The sequence below is a fragment of the Martes martes genome (assembly GCF_963455335.1).
Source record: "Martes martes genome assembly, chromosome: 11".
NCBI classification, from domain to species: Eukaryota; Metazoa; Chordata; class Mammalia; order Carnivora; family Mustelidae; genus Martes; species Martes martes.
This window is the reverse complement of record NC_137899.1, coordinates 23496003-23508123: the sequence shown is the minus strand read 5'-3', so window position 1 is coordinate 23508123 and position 12121 is coordinate 23496003. Positions and strand designations below refer to the sequence as shown.

The window sequence follows — 12121 nt, the reverse complement described above, 5'->3', positions numbered from 1 at the left end:
CAGCCACTCTGTCTACCCCTCTGTTCAGAGTGATGAACAGCAGAGCAACTGCTGAGCATGGCAGAAAGCAGCCAAGATTTTCGGCTCCTCTATACGCCTGACCCCTCTCCCCTGACATAAAACATTTGCCTTTGGTTATAACCACTTCCATCAACCCAACAACAGAGAGTTCCAGCACGGTTTATAAATGGCATGCATCCTTTGGGGGCACTACAGGGCATGACTGCTGTCCGCCGTTAAGCCTGCCATCTGGCCTTGCTAAATAATCAACGCGTGTGTTTGAAGGGGGTATGCCAAGAAGCTCACAGGCCAATGAATATACATGACCTCCCCCGCCCCACCCCCGCCCAGCCCCCACTGGGACGTGTGCACACTGTGGGACCAGCAGCCATGTTGAGAATACCCACATCAGCTTCACAGTCACCACCTCTGTCTTACAAGGGCTTCGGAAAGTGTGTATTCTCTCCTAGGTGTTCAGGGAAAGGAGGCAATGGCAATGATTCTTATTTTCTGAAGCTGGGGTTCCACAGGGTTTTAAATGTCTACTTGTTAAATGTTAAGAATCTACTTTGTATAATGAAACCGACATTGGGGGGTGAGCCCTGAGGTTTGGATTCTAGTCCAGCCATAGATGAGTAGTGTTTATTTTGTCAAGCTAACTTGCTTGGCTTTGTTGCTAATCTACAAGGAGGAACTGACAGGTGCAGGGTCAGAGCATAAATTCAAATATGCCCTCATCTCCAGTCGATACATTAACTAACCACACTCATCTCAACATTTTCTGTTTATTATTATTTTTTAAGATTTTTATTTATTTCAGATGGAGAGAGGGTGAGCATAAGCAGGGAAGAGGGGAAGAGGGAGAAGCAGACTCCCCAGTGAGCAGAAAGCTCGACACAGGGCTTAATCCCAGGACCCTGAGATCCTGACCTGAGCAGAAGGCAGACACGTAACCCACTGAGCTCCCTAGGCATCCGTCATCTCAACATTTTCGACAGGACTCCTGATAGGTGATTCTGAGGGATAGGACCTCCATCTGCAGCTATTTCTGTATTGCTTAATAGTAATTCCTGTAAAAGACTGACTGTCCCTAATTTCTTTCAGGTTTTCAGTCTATTCTGAAGTTGCCTATTACTCTCATCACCTCTAACAGTAGTTCACAAAACACTACCATGTTTGTCTTTAAAATCACTTAGTGGCAGGGCACCTGGGTGGCTCAGTCAGTTAAATGGCTGACTCTTAGTTTCAGCTCAGGTCATGATCTCCGGGTCCTGGGAGTGATCCCTACCTCAGACTCCCTGCTCAGTGGGGAGTCTACTTAAGATTCTCTCTCTCTCCCTCTGCCTCCCCCCCCCTTTCTCTTTCTCTAAAATAAATAAATAAATATTAAAAAAATAAGATAATATCATTTAGCAGCATTTCAGACATTCCCCCGACAGTCGCGTGGTTAGCTCCCTTACCTGGTCTTTGCTCTACTGTCACCTTCTGGGTGAAAACCACCTGACTTGGTTGCTACCTTAAAATTGTAATCTGTCTCTTCTCCTTCCACCCAACTGTGTCATCTTATCCTGCCCCATTCTTAGTTTTAGTTTTTTCCTATAGCATTTACCACCTCCTAACATGCATCATGTCTGATGATTTATTATGTCTCATATTTATTCTTTCTTTCCTCCCCACTGCAATACAGGCTCCAGGAGAGCAGGCACCTTTGTTCACATCACTGATGTGTCCCAAGATCTAGCCTGGAACAGTGCAGGGCCCACAGAAGGCATTCCACAATCCCTGTTGAGTACTGAATGTTCAATGAATTCAGGTCTTTATTGTCTACTGCTGGTGAATGAACCTGAGCATCTTCCACTTTCAAAACAACCGAGCACCTCCCCACCCCCACCCAGACTAGAAATGCGAACTATGGTTCCTCAGAAGCACTTCGACCCATCAGCAGAGCTCAGCTAGAGATGTGTTTGTAATTATTCAGGAGTTCATGATTCAGGGCGAAAACCTAAAACCTCTGAACTTGGTTCAGAGCACTGAGGGGACCCATCAGTGTTTGGATGAAAATCTGTGAATAATTTTCTGATTTCTAAAAATGGGGATGTATACATTTTTCAAACTGAGGTCAGTGTAAAGGACGTTCCTTAGGGACACTCTTTCTGTTACAGCCACACTGACTCATGGTGTTCTATGGCTTAAGGTCAGGGTTAAAGGAGATTTTTCAGGAACGGCAGTGATTTTTCAACTGCAAAATGTTTAAGGTGATCATTCAGCAAACACGTCTGCTTTTATGCCAAGCATTGTTGGGTGTTCAGAAAGACAAAAAATCAAGTCATGGTTCCTGCCCTCCAAAGCTTTCATGGAAGGGCATGCACAGTTAAATAAATAATTATGACATCACCAAGACCAATCATGTTAAGAGCGTCAGGCAAGTCCTCACAAAGGAAGAGGCATGGGAGTTGTGGTTTAGAATTTTTTTTTTTAAAGATTTTATTTATTTATTTGACAGACAGAGAGAGCAAGTAGGCAGAGAGGCAGGCAGAGAGAGGGAGGAAGCAGGAACCCTGCGAGCAGAGAGCCCGACGCGGGACTCGATCCCCGGACCCTGGGATCATGACCTGAGCCGAAGGCAGAGGCTTTAACCCACTGAGCCACCCAGGCGCCCCTGTGGTTTAGAATTTTCCTGCAGTTCTCAAAAGCCCATCTGCTTCAATAGAATCATCCCTCCTCCTAGTTAAGTATAACTCTATATTTGTTATTTGGGGGAAGGGGAGAGAAACTTTTGCTATTTCCTTATAACCCAAATAATATAAGTTCACTATAAAAAAATTTTAGAAAATACAGTTAAGTTTTAAGAAAAAAATTAAACATCCACAATCTGACCACACTGATGATCTATTTGCTCAGGCTTTTGATTTCACACTGGCTGACCTTGAATAAAAGTTTGCTCCAGCAAGATCTCTCCCCCTTTATCATTAACTGAGCCTGTACTCTGTGTCCAGGCTCTGAAAATAAGGTTACCCAGAGCTTGGGTCCATTCCAAAGTCCTGACAGTCTGAATCCAGAAGTAAATGACTGTCCACTAGCACTCTCTCCTGGGCCTCAAGAAAGGAAAAGTAGCCGCTGGCATCCAGAAGCTGGTCTGGCGCTCACAGCTGGGTCTTGCTGTTCTCCCAATGAACAGAAATGATTTCACAGGGCACTTGGGTGGCTCAGTTGGTGAAGCGTCTGCCTCCTGCTCGGGTCATGATCCCAGGGTCCTGGGAGTAAGTCCCTTGTTGGGCTCCCTGCTCAGTGGGGAGCCTGCTTCTCCCCCTCCCTCTATGTGTTGCTCCCCTTGCTTATGCTCTCTCTCTCTGTCAAAATCTTAAAAAAAAAAATCTTAAATAAAATAAAATCTTAAAAAAAAAAGAAAGAAAGAAATGATTTCACAGACTATTAACTGCAGACAAAGCCACTCTGGGATTGTGATGGGTCAAGACTGACACAGGGCCACTTCGTAATTATACCCGAACACAGACCTACCCAGAACACGGTCCAATTCACAGTACACCAAGCATCCCTTTCTCCTGGCAAATAGTGGTAACTGTACTGTCTTTTCACCGATTACAGCTTATCCTCATTCCAGTCTGCTTTCCCTACAGATAGGATTTATTGAGATCCCTAACCAGAATTCCTCGTTATAGGATCCAATATAGAGCAAAGCCCCACTTCCACAAACCTTAGCCAAAGTCATGAGATAGAGGCCCTAATCTCATAGTAATTCCTTGGTAACATCCTCTTATTGAGATGTCCCATGGTTGCATGGCGTGCCTTCTCCATCCTGGAACTAGCACTAACCCTAACCTGTCAATTCCAGGAGTGCTCCTAGTGGTCTTTGGCTACAAGGCACTGGATGGTCATAAATATGTTCTGGTTCTACCAGGGGGTGTGGGAAGGAAAGAGAGAGTGCTCACCCTTCCCTTGAGTCTGCTTTCCCCTCCACTTGCCCTATCTCCCACCTTCCCATTAATCCTCGATTTTTTCAAAGCCTCAACTTTAAACAGTGCTTCACATTTACTTCTCAATTCACAGTAATCTTTCTTCCCTTGCCTGTATGTCTCCAAAGCCTGGGCAAGAACTTTCCAGACTACAAGGCAGCTTCAGGTGGTCCAGCCTCTCTTGAAACCATCGCCGATGGTTTATAGTCAAATCGCTGATGACCTTCTAATTGCAAAATCTTAAAGGCTTTTCTCAGATGTCAACCTCTCTGTTATTTCAGAAGCCTTTGTCCCTGTTGAACACCTCTACCATGTTGAGATGTCTTCCTTGAGTCTCCCAGTCTCCCAGGCTGGTCCCTTCTCCAGAATTCCTTTTTCTTCCTGCTCCTGTGCCGTCACCGGTCTTCCACACTGGGGCCCCTCCTCCCTTCTCCCGAGGAGCTCCTTGGATGAGCACCTTCCATCCTAAAAACCAGCATGCTGACTGTTCTCAGATCAGCCTCTCGTCCCAGCAGGTTTCTTGGGAGAGTCCTGCCGGGTGGAAAGCAACTTCCTCGGGGACAACGTGTTGAAGTTCAATCTGTTATTTTCTCTTCCAAACACCTCTAATGTTTCTTCATTTCTTCTCTCAGTCCCTGGCATCACTGGCCACTGAGTCACCCAAGCCAGAAACCAGAGAATCACTCTGGACCCTCTTCCTGCCCTTATTCCCTACAATGATCACATCTTCTCCGAAGTCCCTCTATCATGTCCCCTTCTTTCTAGTCTCCAAGACCCCAATTTTTTAGAAAAGATTTTATTTATTTGACAGAGAGAGAGAGAAGACAAGCAGGGGGAGCAGCAGATGGAGAGGGAGAAGCAGGATCCCCACGGAGCAGGGAGCCCTACGCGGGGCTCCATCTCAGGACCCTGGGATCATGACCTGAGCCAAAGGCAGATGCTTAAATGCTTCATTTAGCAAAATTTAGCTCTCACCTGGGTGACACAGCAGCCTACTACTGTGTTTAGCTTCCTCCAACTCCTATCTCTGCAATCCATCCCACGCCCCATCCCCAGCTTTCTTGCAAAGACACAGACTGCTCATGTCACCCTATTTCCCACTTGCCCACAAAACAGGGTTTAAACCTCTGAGCAAACAGAGGGCCCCTTACAACCTGTTCCACTCACCTTCCCAGCTTAGCTGTAATGACCTGCCAGGCAGCTTCTTCTTTCCCACATCTATCAGACCAGTTTGATTCAACTGTTCATTCATTCATTCAGTAAACATTAACCGGGTGCATACAGCCATTGCGTGAGGCTTTAGCAATTCGGTAATAAAAAAGCCCAGTCCCTGCCCTCAGGGAGCCTATATCTAATGGCAGATGAGGTACCTGTGATCACGTTCTTATTAGAACATGCATTAAATGGTTGTCAAGTTAAATGAGTGCATGCTGAAGTAAGTGCTTCATTGGAAAGGCGGTGTCATATGAGGGTCACTATCATGGGCTACTAGCCAAACTGCCCGAGCTCCCGTCCCAGCTCTGCCAATTTCTAGCTGTGTGACCTTAAGCAAGTTATCCTCACTGTGTCTCTGTTTCATCATCTTTAAAGTGGAGGTCAGAGTAGTTCCTTCCTTAGAAGGTTGCTGTAAAGATAAAATGAAGCCATGTGTGTAGAATGAATGGGGAGAGTGGAGTCTGGCATTTAACAGTGCTGACAGTGTTTTCATTTGTATGATTATTGTGCCTTGAGAGGTATGTCCAAGGGTTATGTAACCATGTATGAGACTCCAGGATCAGCTTCAGGAGGAGCCTGAGGGAGATCAGAGATGGTTTTTTGTCAGGAGGAGGCAATACCCAAGCAGGGTCTGAAAGCTTGAGTGACCCAGACAAGCCACATAAAGGTAGTCCAGTCCAAGAAAACGGGAGGCAGAGTGTGTGTAAATACTATGAGGGTGATGGAGTGAGTTGCATTCTGGGAATTTTAAGGTAGAACCAATAGGATGACAAGAAATGAGGCAGGGAGGGGTACCTGGGTGGTTCAGTCAGTTAATTATGTGACTCTCGGTTTCTGTTCAGTCGTGATCTCATGGTCATGGGTTTGAGCCCTGTGTTGGGCTCTGCACTCTGTAAGGGCCTGTTCAGCCAGAGCGGCCCCACCCGGTTGAACGGCCATTTTGTTGTTTATGCCGTAAAACTTAAATTGACCCTGCCCCCCGCCCCCAGGGGAACTTACTTAAAAGCAAGTCCCAGGAAACCAGTCCCAGGTAACAAAGCCCAAATACAAGGGTGGGTCAGGTCAGGTCGAGATAACAGCCCGAATTCAGGGATGAGTTGGGTCAGGTGGAGACATCCAATCAGTAAAGCGCGCATATTGTCTCCCTAGCTACCAAGGAGTGTGGGCCCCCCCCCCCTCCGCTATTTGGGCGCCAATTCTGACCAAGGTGATAGACTAGTTCAAATATCTTCTAGGGTAAATTGTAATTCAACTGGTCACTTATGTGTGACCTAGCATGACTGTGCAGCTTTCTCTGTGTGTTACAATCTCATTGGCCACCTGTGCGTGGCCAGGCCCAACCACATGACCTTTGCTCTATAAAAGTTAGTCTCTGAGGCAGGGAGGGGTTGCCCTCTCTGTAAGGGGCGGCCCCAACCGGTCTGTTTGACGGTCGGTTTGATTCTTGATGCTTGGCGTGAAATAAAGCTTTGCTTGACCCTTGCTTTATATCAGTCTTGCTCCTTTAATCACGGACCCATTATTGGGGGACCCAACATTGGGGGACCCAACACACTCAGCATGGAGTCTGTTCAGATTCTCTCTCTCTCTCACTCCCTCTCTCTCTCCCTCTTCCTCCCTTTCTCTCTCAAATAAATACATAAAATCTTAAAAAAAAAAAAAGTAATGAGGTGGTGGAGGCAAATTGAAGCCACATTGTAAGGGATTTTCTTTGTATGCTGTGATAAGCAGTAGAGATTTTTACCTTGAAGATGAACTATTGCCTCCAATTGAGATATTGAAGGGTTTCAGAAGGGACATGATAGATCATGTTTCCATCTTAGAAAGCTCATTGTTGCAGCCCTGATTAAGGTGCTGGGAAAGTGGGAGCCGGAAATTCCAAGAGGCGGCTATTACGCAAAGCCCAAGGAGATGATGGGGTTTGATCCAAGGTGGGTCAGTAGAAATGGGAAGGAGATAGATGGAATTCCTTTCCTTTTTTTCTTAAACTGCTGCTGACCCTTCAGGACTTGCTCCCTGGGGAGCCTTTCCTAAAGCCCCCAGGCAAAGGTAGCTGATCCGCTATTTATGCCCCACCCCTCGGGAACAGAAATGGGTCTTTCTTTACTTTTATAGCCATATTTAGCACCGTGAGCGAAGACAGGGTGTTGGAGGTGTTAGATACATGTTTACAGAATAAAATCCTTCAAAGAATGTCTTCTAAGGAAAAGGATGGAGATGACAGACCATTCAAGACTAGTATGTTTTCTGATCCTTTTACTTTGTCAATATGCTTAGCCACCAATACAGTCTTATAATAATAGCTGTCCCCAAGCTCCACAACGCAAAATTTGCTTTGTTTAAATTGTTTAATTTAATTAAAATCAACAAACCTACTGACTATGTTGTAATTGAAAGGCACTATGCTTTGGTATATACAGATTGTCATTTTTTCCTCTCTCATAAATGCATTAAATATTCTCCATCCAATGCATAGGAAGTTATAACACGTTAAATTTACGTTATTTTATTTAAGGAGATAATTAATGTTCTAATTAAAAGTAGATAGGTCCAAAATAGATCTATGGTTTATAGCACCAATTATTTCCCTTATTATTCTTGACAGCAGGAAGCCATTACTCTTGTTAGTATTCTTTCCACCCTATCTTGGATGGATTGATAGATTTCAATTGATTGGGTGCTGTTGAAAAGCTCAGTGTTTTCCTTTGGTCCTGGGCTGAATAGTATTTTTAATAATATGCACATCTACCATTGTGTAAATCATATTCATGTGCAATCTGACTATATAAGGTTTTTTTCTTCTTCTTCTTTTTTTAACCCACTGGTTGAGAATTTTTTTCCCACTGGTTTTTCTTATCTTTTTCTTTTCATTTTAAGTGAACCCAACTCCAACAATTCATTTACAAAAGAAAAGACTCAAAAATCCAACGCCTAAAAGAGATCCACTTTTAAACAATGTTAAATGTTAATAAAATTAGACATATCTTTTTCTGACACCATGCATTTTTCAGAACATTAATGTTCACTGTGTTATACAGTGTTCTATATTTTCAGTATTGTGAACATTCTCAGTCTGGAAAAAGATCTGCGTTGTGATAGATATCTTGAGCTTACTACAAAGGCTATCACAGTTTTGCATTCACAAAAGTCACAGTAAAAATCTGCTCAACCCAAGAACCCTGATAATATATTTGAAACTATAATTAGAATGAGGTTTTCTGATTCAAGAGTTATATATGTAAGCAATCAGGAGTTTACCAGTAATAATCGTCCAGTACCACATTACCTAGGTAAAGCCATATTGAGGATGTATGTATTACTACCAATAATGAATGGTATTTTTAAGGCCTTTCAAAAACCAATATAATTTTCCCTCATTTCTTTCCTAGGCCCATTAGATTCTTTTTAACAGAAATAAGACTGTAGAAATTTCCTTTAAATTCAAAAATGTAATTCTTAAGCCAACAAATTTCCCAAAAATATCACCGTGTAAATAAAAATGGATATTAGACCTATGATGATGGTGAAAATGGCATGACATTAAAAAAGACTGGCCTGAAATGTATTCATTGTCAAACGCTTAATCAATGAATAGATGAATGGCTGAGAAAAACTTGTATTCAGTCTATCAGCATTTTTTGAATAGTCATATGCCAGGTTCCAGGGAACCACAGAGCTCTAAAGGCATATAGTTTACACTTGAGAAGCTCAGTCTCTGATGGGTAATATTCATTTCTTTTCAGAGGAAAATTCTATGTGAAGCAGTAAGTGCTACAATGAAGACACAAACAAAGTCGGGTAGAAGCCCAGGAAGCAAAGTGAACAACTTTGTGTTGGGGCATGGATCCTCTTTTCCACCCTTTCATGGCGTGCGTACATGTGTGTACCTGTGCATATATGCATCTGTGTCTGGTATAGGTGAAAGTTAGGATGTATATGAGGCACTCACAAAGTAGAAGTCATTGAATGTGACCACTTAATGTCCATTAGTTAATGTATCTAAAATGATACAGTATCTATTCACAAATCTGAAATTAATGGTGCACACAATTGAAACAAGAACATATATACTGAACACAAGGGCATGTTTAAAAGCAATAAATAGAAACATTTTCAACAAATCTGGCAAGAAATTTAAGTGGTAAATTAAGCAGATATGTTTCTGTAGAATTCTAAAACTCTAAGATTTATATTTCCAGGACAACTAAATGTAATTAGTTTGAGAAAAAAAAATTAGTAAAAGAAGATAAATTTTCTCTTGGTTTATTTTGCTCACACTTAGTATTTTCAGAAGTCTACAGATATTTATCAATAACTAAATATGTAATTCTTAGGGATACGAAGGGATCAATAATTCCATTTTTAAAGCATCGTCATCAAGTAATAGTAATGAAATACTTACTCAGTACATAGAACATTGGGCCTACCACGAATAATTTTGACATGACCAACATAGAGGAGTCAGAGATGATTCTTACTTACCTCCTTGTTCACACAGCTGCTGGGCTAAAGCATCTTTGAAAATGATCTGGCCCCTGTGTGTCGCCGTAGCCCTGAAAATGAATAGGAAAGGTTAAATTAAATCTTGTAATAAGTTAGGTGATAATTGAATTGTATTTTTAAAGCTTTTTGAAAAACCTCATTTTTAAATGTTATTGTGTAGATACACCCTTTTAAAAAATGAGTGCATTTGAACAGAGATACAAATGAACAAGAGTCAAGGCTTAGACGAAGGCCCCTGGGTTGAGAAATATCTTCTGTTTTCCTTTGTAAAAATATTGTAACATTTGTGGGCTTATTCCGAAAGTAGATGTGAGCAAATCCTGGGTAGGAGAAAAAAGTATGGAAAGGATGCTTTTTAAAATTTCTTCCTTGGAAGACTGACACAAAAATGCTTTGTGAAACAATGGTGCTGTTACCCCCTGAGAAAGGTGCTCAGAATGTACTTTTTTCTGAAATCAACAGTCACCATAACACATAGAGAAGTTAGAGAATTACATTTTCTTAAAAGCATTTTTTTTTAATGGGGCTACTCAGAGCTTTCATAATTACAAACCTGTCATAATAAAATACACCCCTTCTCCCTACAGGGTCTAACTCACCATTTGAAGTAGATGTGTATCTTTCACCTCTTCTAATCAGAGCTGTGCACATTTATTGATGAAAAAATAGCACGCTTGCAGTGGATGTATTACTCAAGGGCTATAACAGGAACAGTTTCATTAAAGGAAGATTTACTTATGGCTCGTGTTTGAGGTATGTTTCCTCAAAAAGAACTTTTCGGCACAAAATGCATTGTTTGAACAAATTTAAAAGAGAAAATCATGCCTCTTTATGAAAATTGATTTTAAAAAAATAAGCCATAAACAAATCTTTTTAATAACGAAAGCACATTAAATCTCAACTTGAGTTCTACCAAAACCACGTGAGGACAAAAAATAATTTGACTTAGCCATCGTTTACTGAAGATGGATTACGTACAAGGCACTGTGCTAGGTCACCAGTGGGCAAAATTTGGCCTCTGCATTTCCCCCTCCACTTGCGTATCTTTCAGTCAACAGCTTATCCTTTGTGGGGCCCACAGGACCTCGTGGCTCCCAACATTCCCCATTTCAGTCTGTATGTGGATGTCCTTTCCACCTCTGCACTGCAGACCTTTCCCATTTCTATTCCCCATTGAATTGTTACTATCATTGACATCAGCTGCCAGGACCCAACTCTCCAAACGTAATCTGACAAACGAAGCCACACTGGAGTGTTAACGGGTGATGTTGCTCCAAGATAACGAATTTCAGCAGTGAGACAGAAAATATTACACTTTAACACACACACGCGTGCACACACACACACACACACACACACAATGGCACGATAGTGAGAGCTCTGAATGGTGGAAGGGAGACAGAATCAGAGAGAAAAGTCACTGGGAAGCCTTCATCTCATACTGCATGTGAAGTTTGTAAGGTAATTCGCCCTTGTTTTTGCATAGTAATCATTATCGAAATTACTGATAAACAGACGTTACCACACCATATATTCACATACGTTTCTAGGTTTTCCTTTGCTTTTAGCAAGCTGACAATGAAGAGGACTAAACATAGGTCCAATCCAAGCCATAACCTTGGCCTACGGGCTCACTAATCCATTACAGGTGTTATGCCCAGAGGGCACATGGAAACTTGACTGACCTAAATACATTTCATTGTCAACTCTCTATTGAGTCAAGAGCTTCTGAGTTCACACACACCTCTAGCAGCAATGTAGCAATCATAAATGAAAAATTGTAATTTGACATTTGCTTTGGCAGGAACATATTTTCTTTTTTATTTTTAAGATTTTATTTATTTATTTGTCAGAGAGAGAGAGAGTGAGAGAGAGAGCACAGGCAGACAGAGTGGCAGGCAGAGGCAGAGGGAGAAGCAGGCTCCCCACTGAGCAAGGAGCCCGATGTGGGACGCCATCCCAGGACGCTGGGATCATGACCTGAGCTGAAGGCAGCCCCTTAACCAACTGAGCCACCCAGGCGTCCCAGGAACATATTTTCTGAAATCACTAACCACCAAAAAAAGTCCCACAACATAACAATGTAATTGTTTACTGTAGTTGTCTTCTGAGTCTAAGTGTAGAATATCCTTATTGTGATATTTCTCATTGATCCATAAACTTAATTATCATCGTGCCAGTCTCTGTTCCCATAAACACAATGAGACCAAAGGATCTAGATAAAACTCAGGCAACAGAGGTTTTGTCTTTTCCCCGAATATCAGAGATACGGAAACAGTCTGGTCACAGCACCTTGTGACTAGTCCACACGGCTTGCCCCTCACTCGGTTTCATCAGATTCAGTACTTGTTGCTTTCATCCGTGTTCTCATTTCTGTTCCTTTGGTTCCATGAGGGATTAGGGAATAACTGACACTGAAGGCCCTTTGA

At 42.4% G+C, this 12121-nt stretch overlaps 1 protein-coding gene across 1 annotated transcript in view; it reads right to left on the bottom strand.

Moving 5' to 3' along the window:
• The window catches only part of RELN (reelin), a gene marked incomplete at its 5' end in the record, with an annotated part of 495436 nt that overhangs the window by 281131 nt on the left and 202184 nt on the right, over nucleotides 1-12121 (bottom strand). Inside the window, one exon of the mRNA XM_080818970.1 lies at nucleotides 9672-9742. Coding sequence (XP_080675096.1) covers nucleotides 9672-9742 — 71 coding nt within the window. The remainder of the gene's footprint in view (nucleotides 1-9671; nucleotides 9743-12121) is intronic.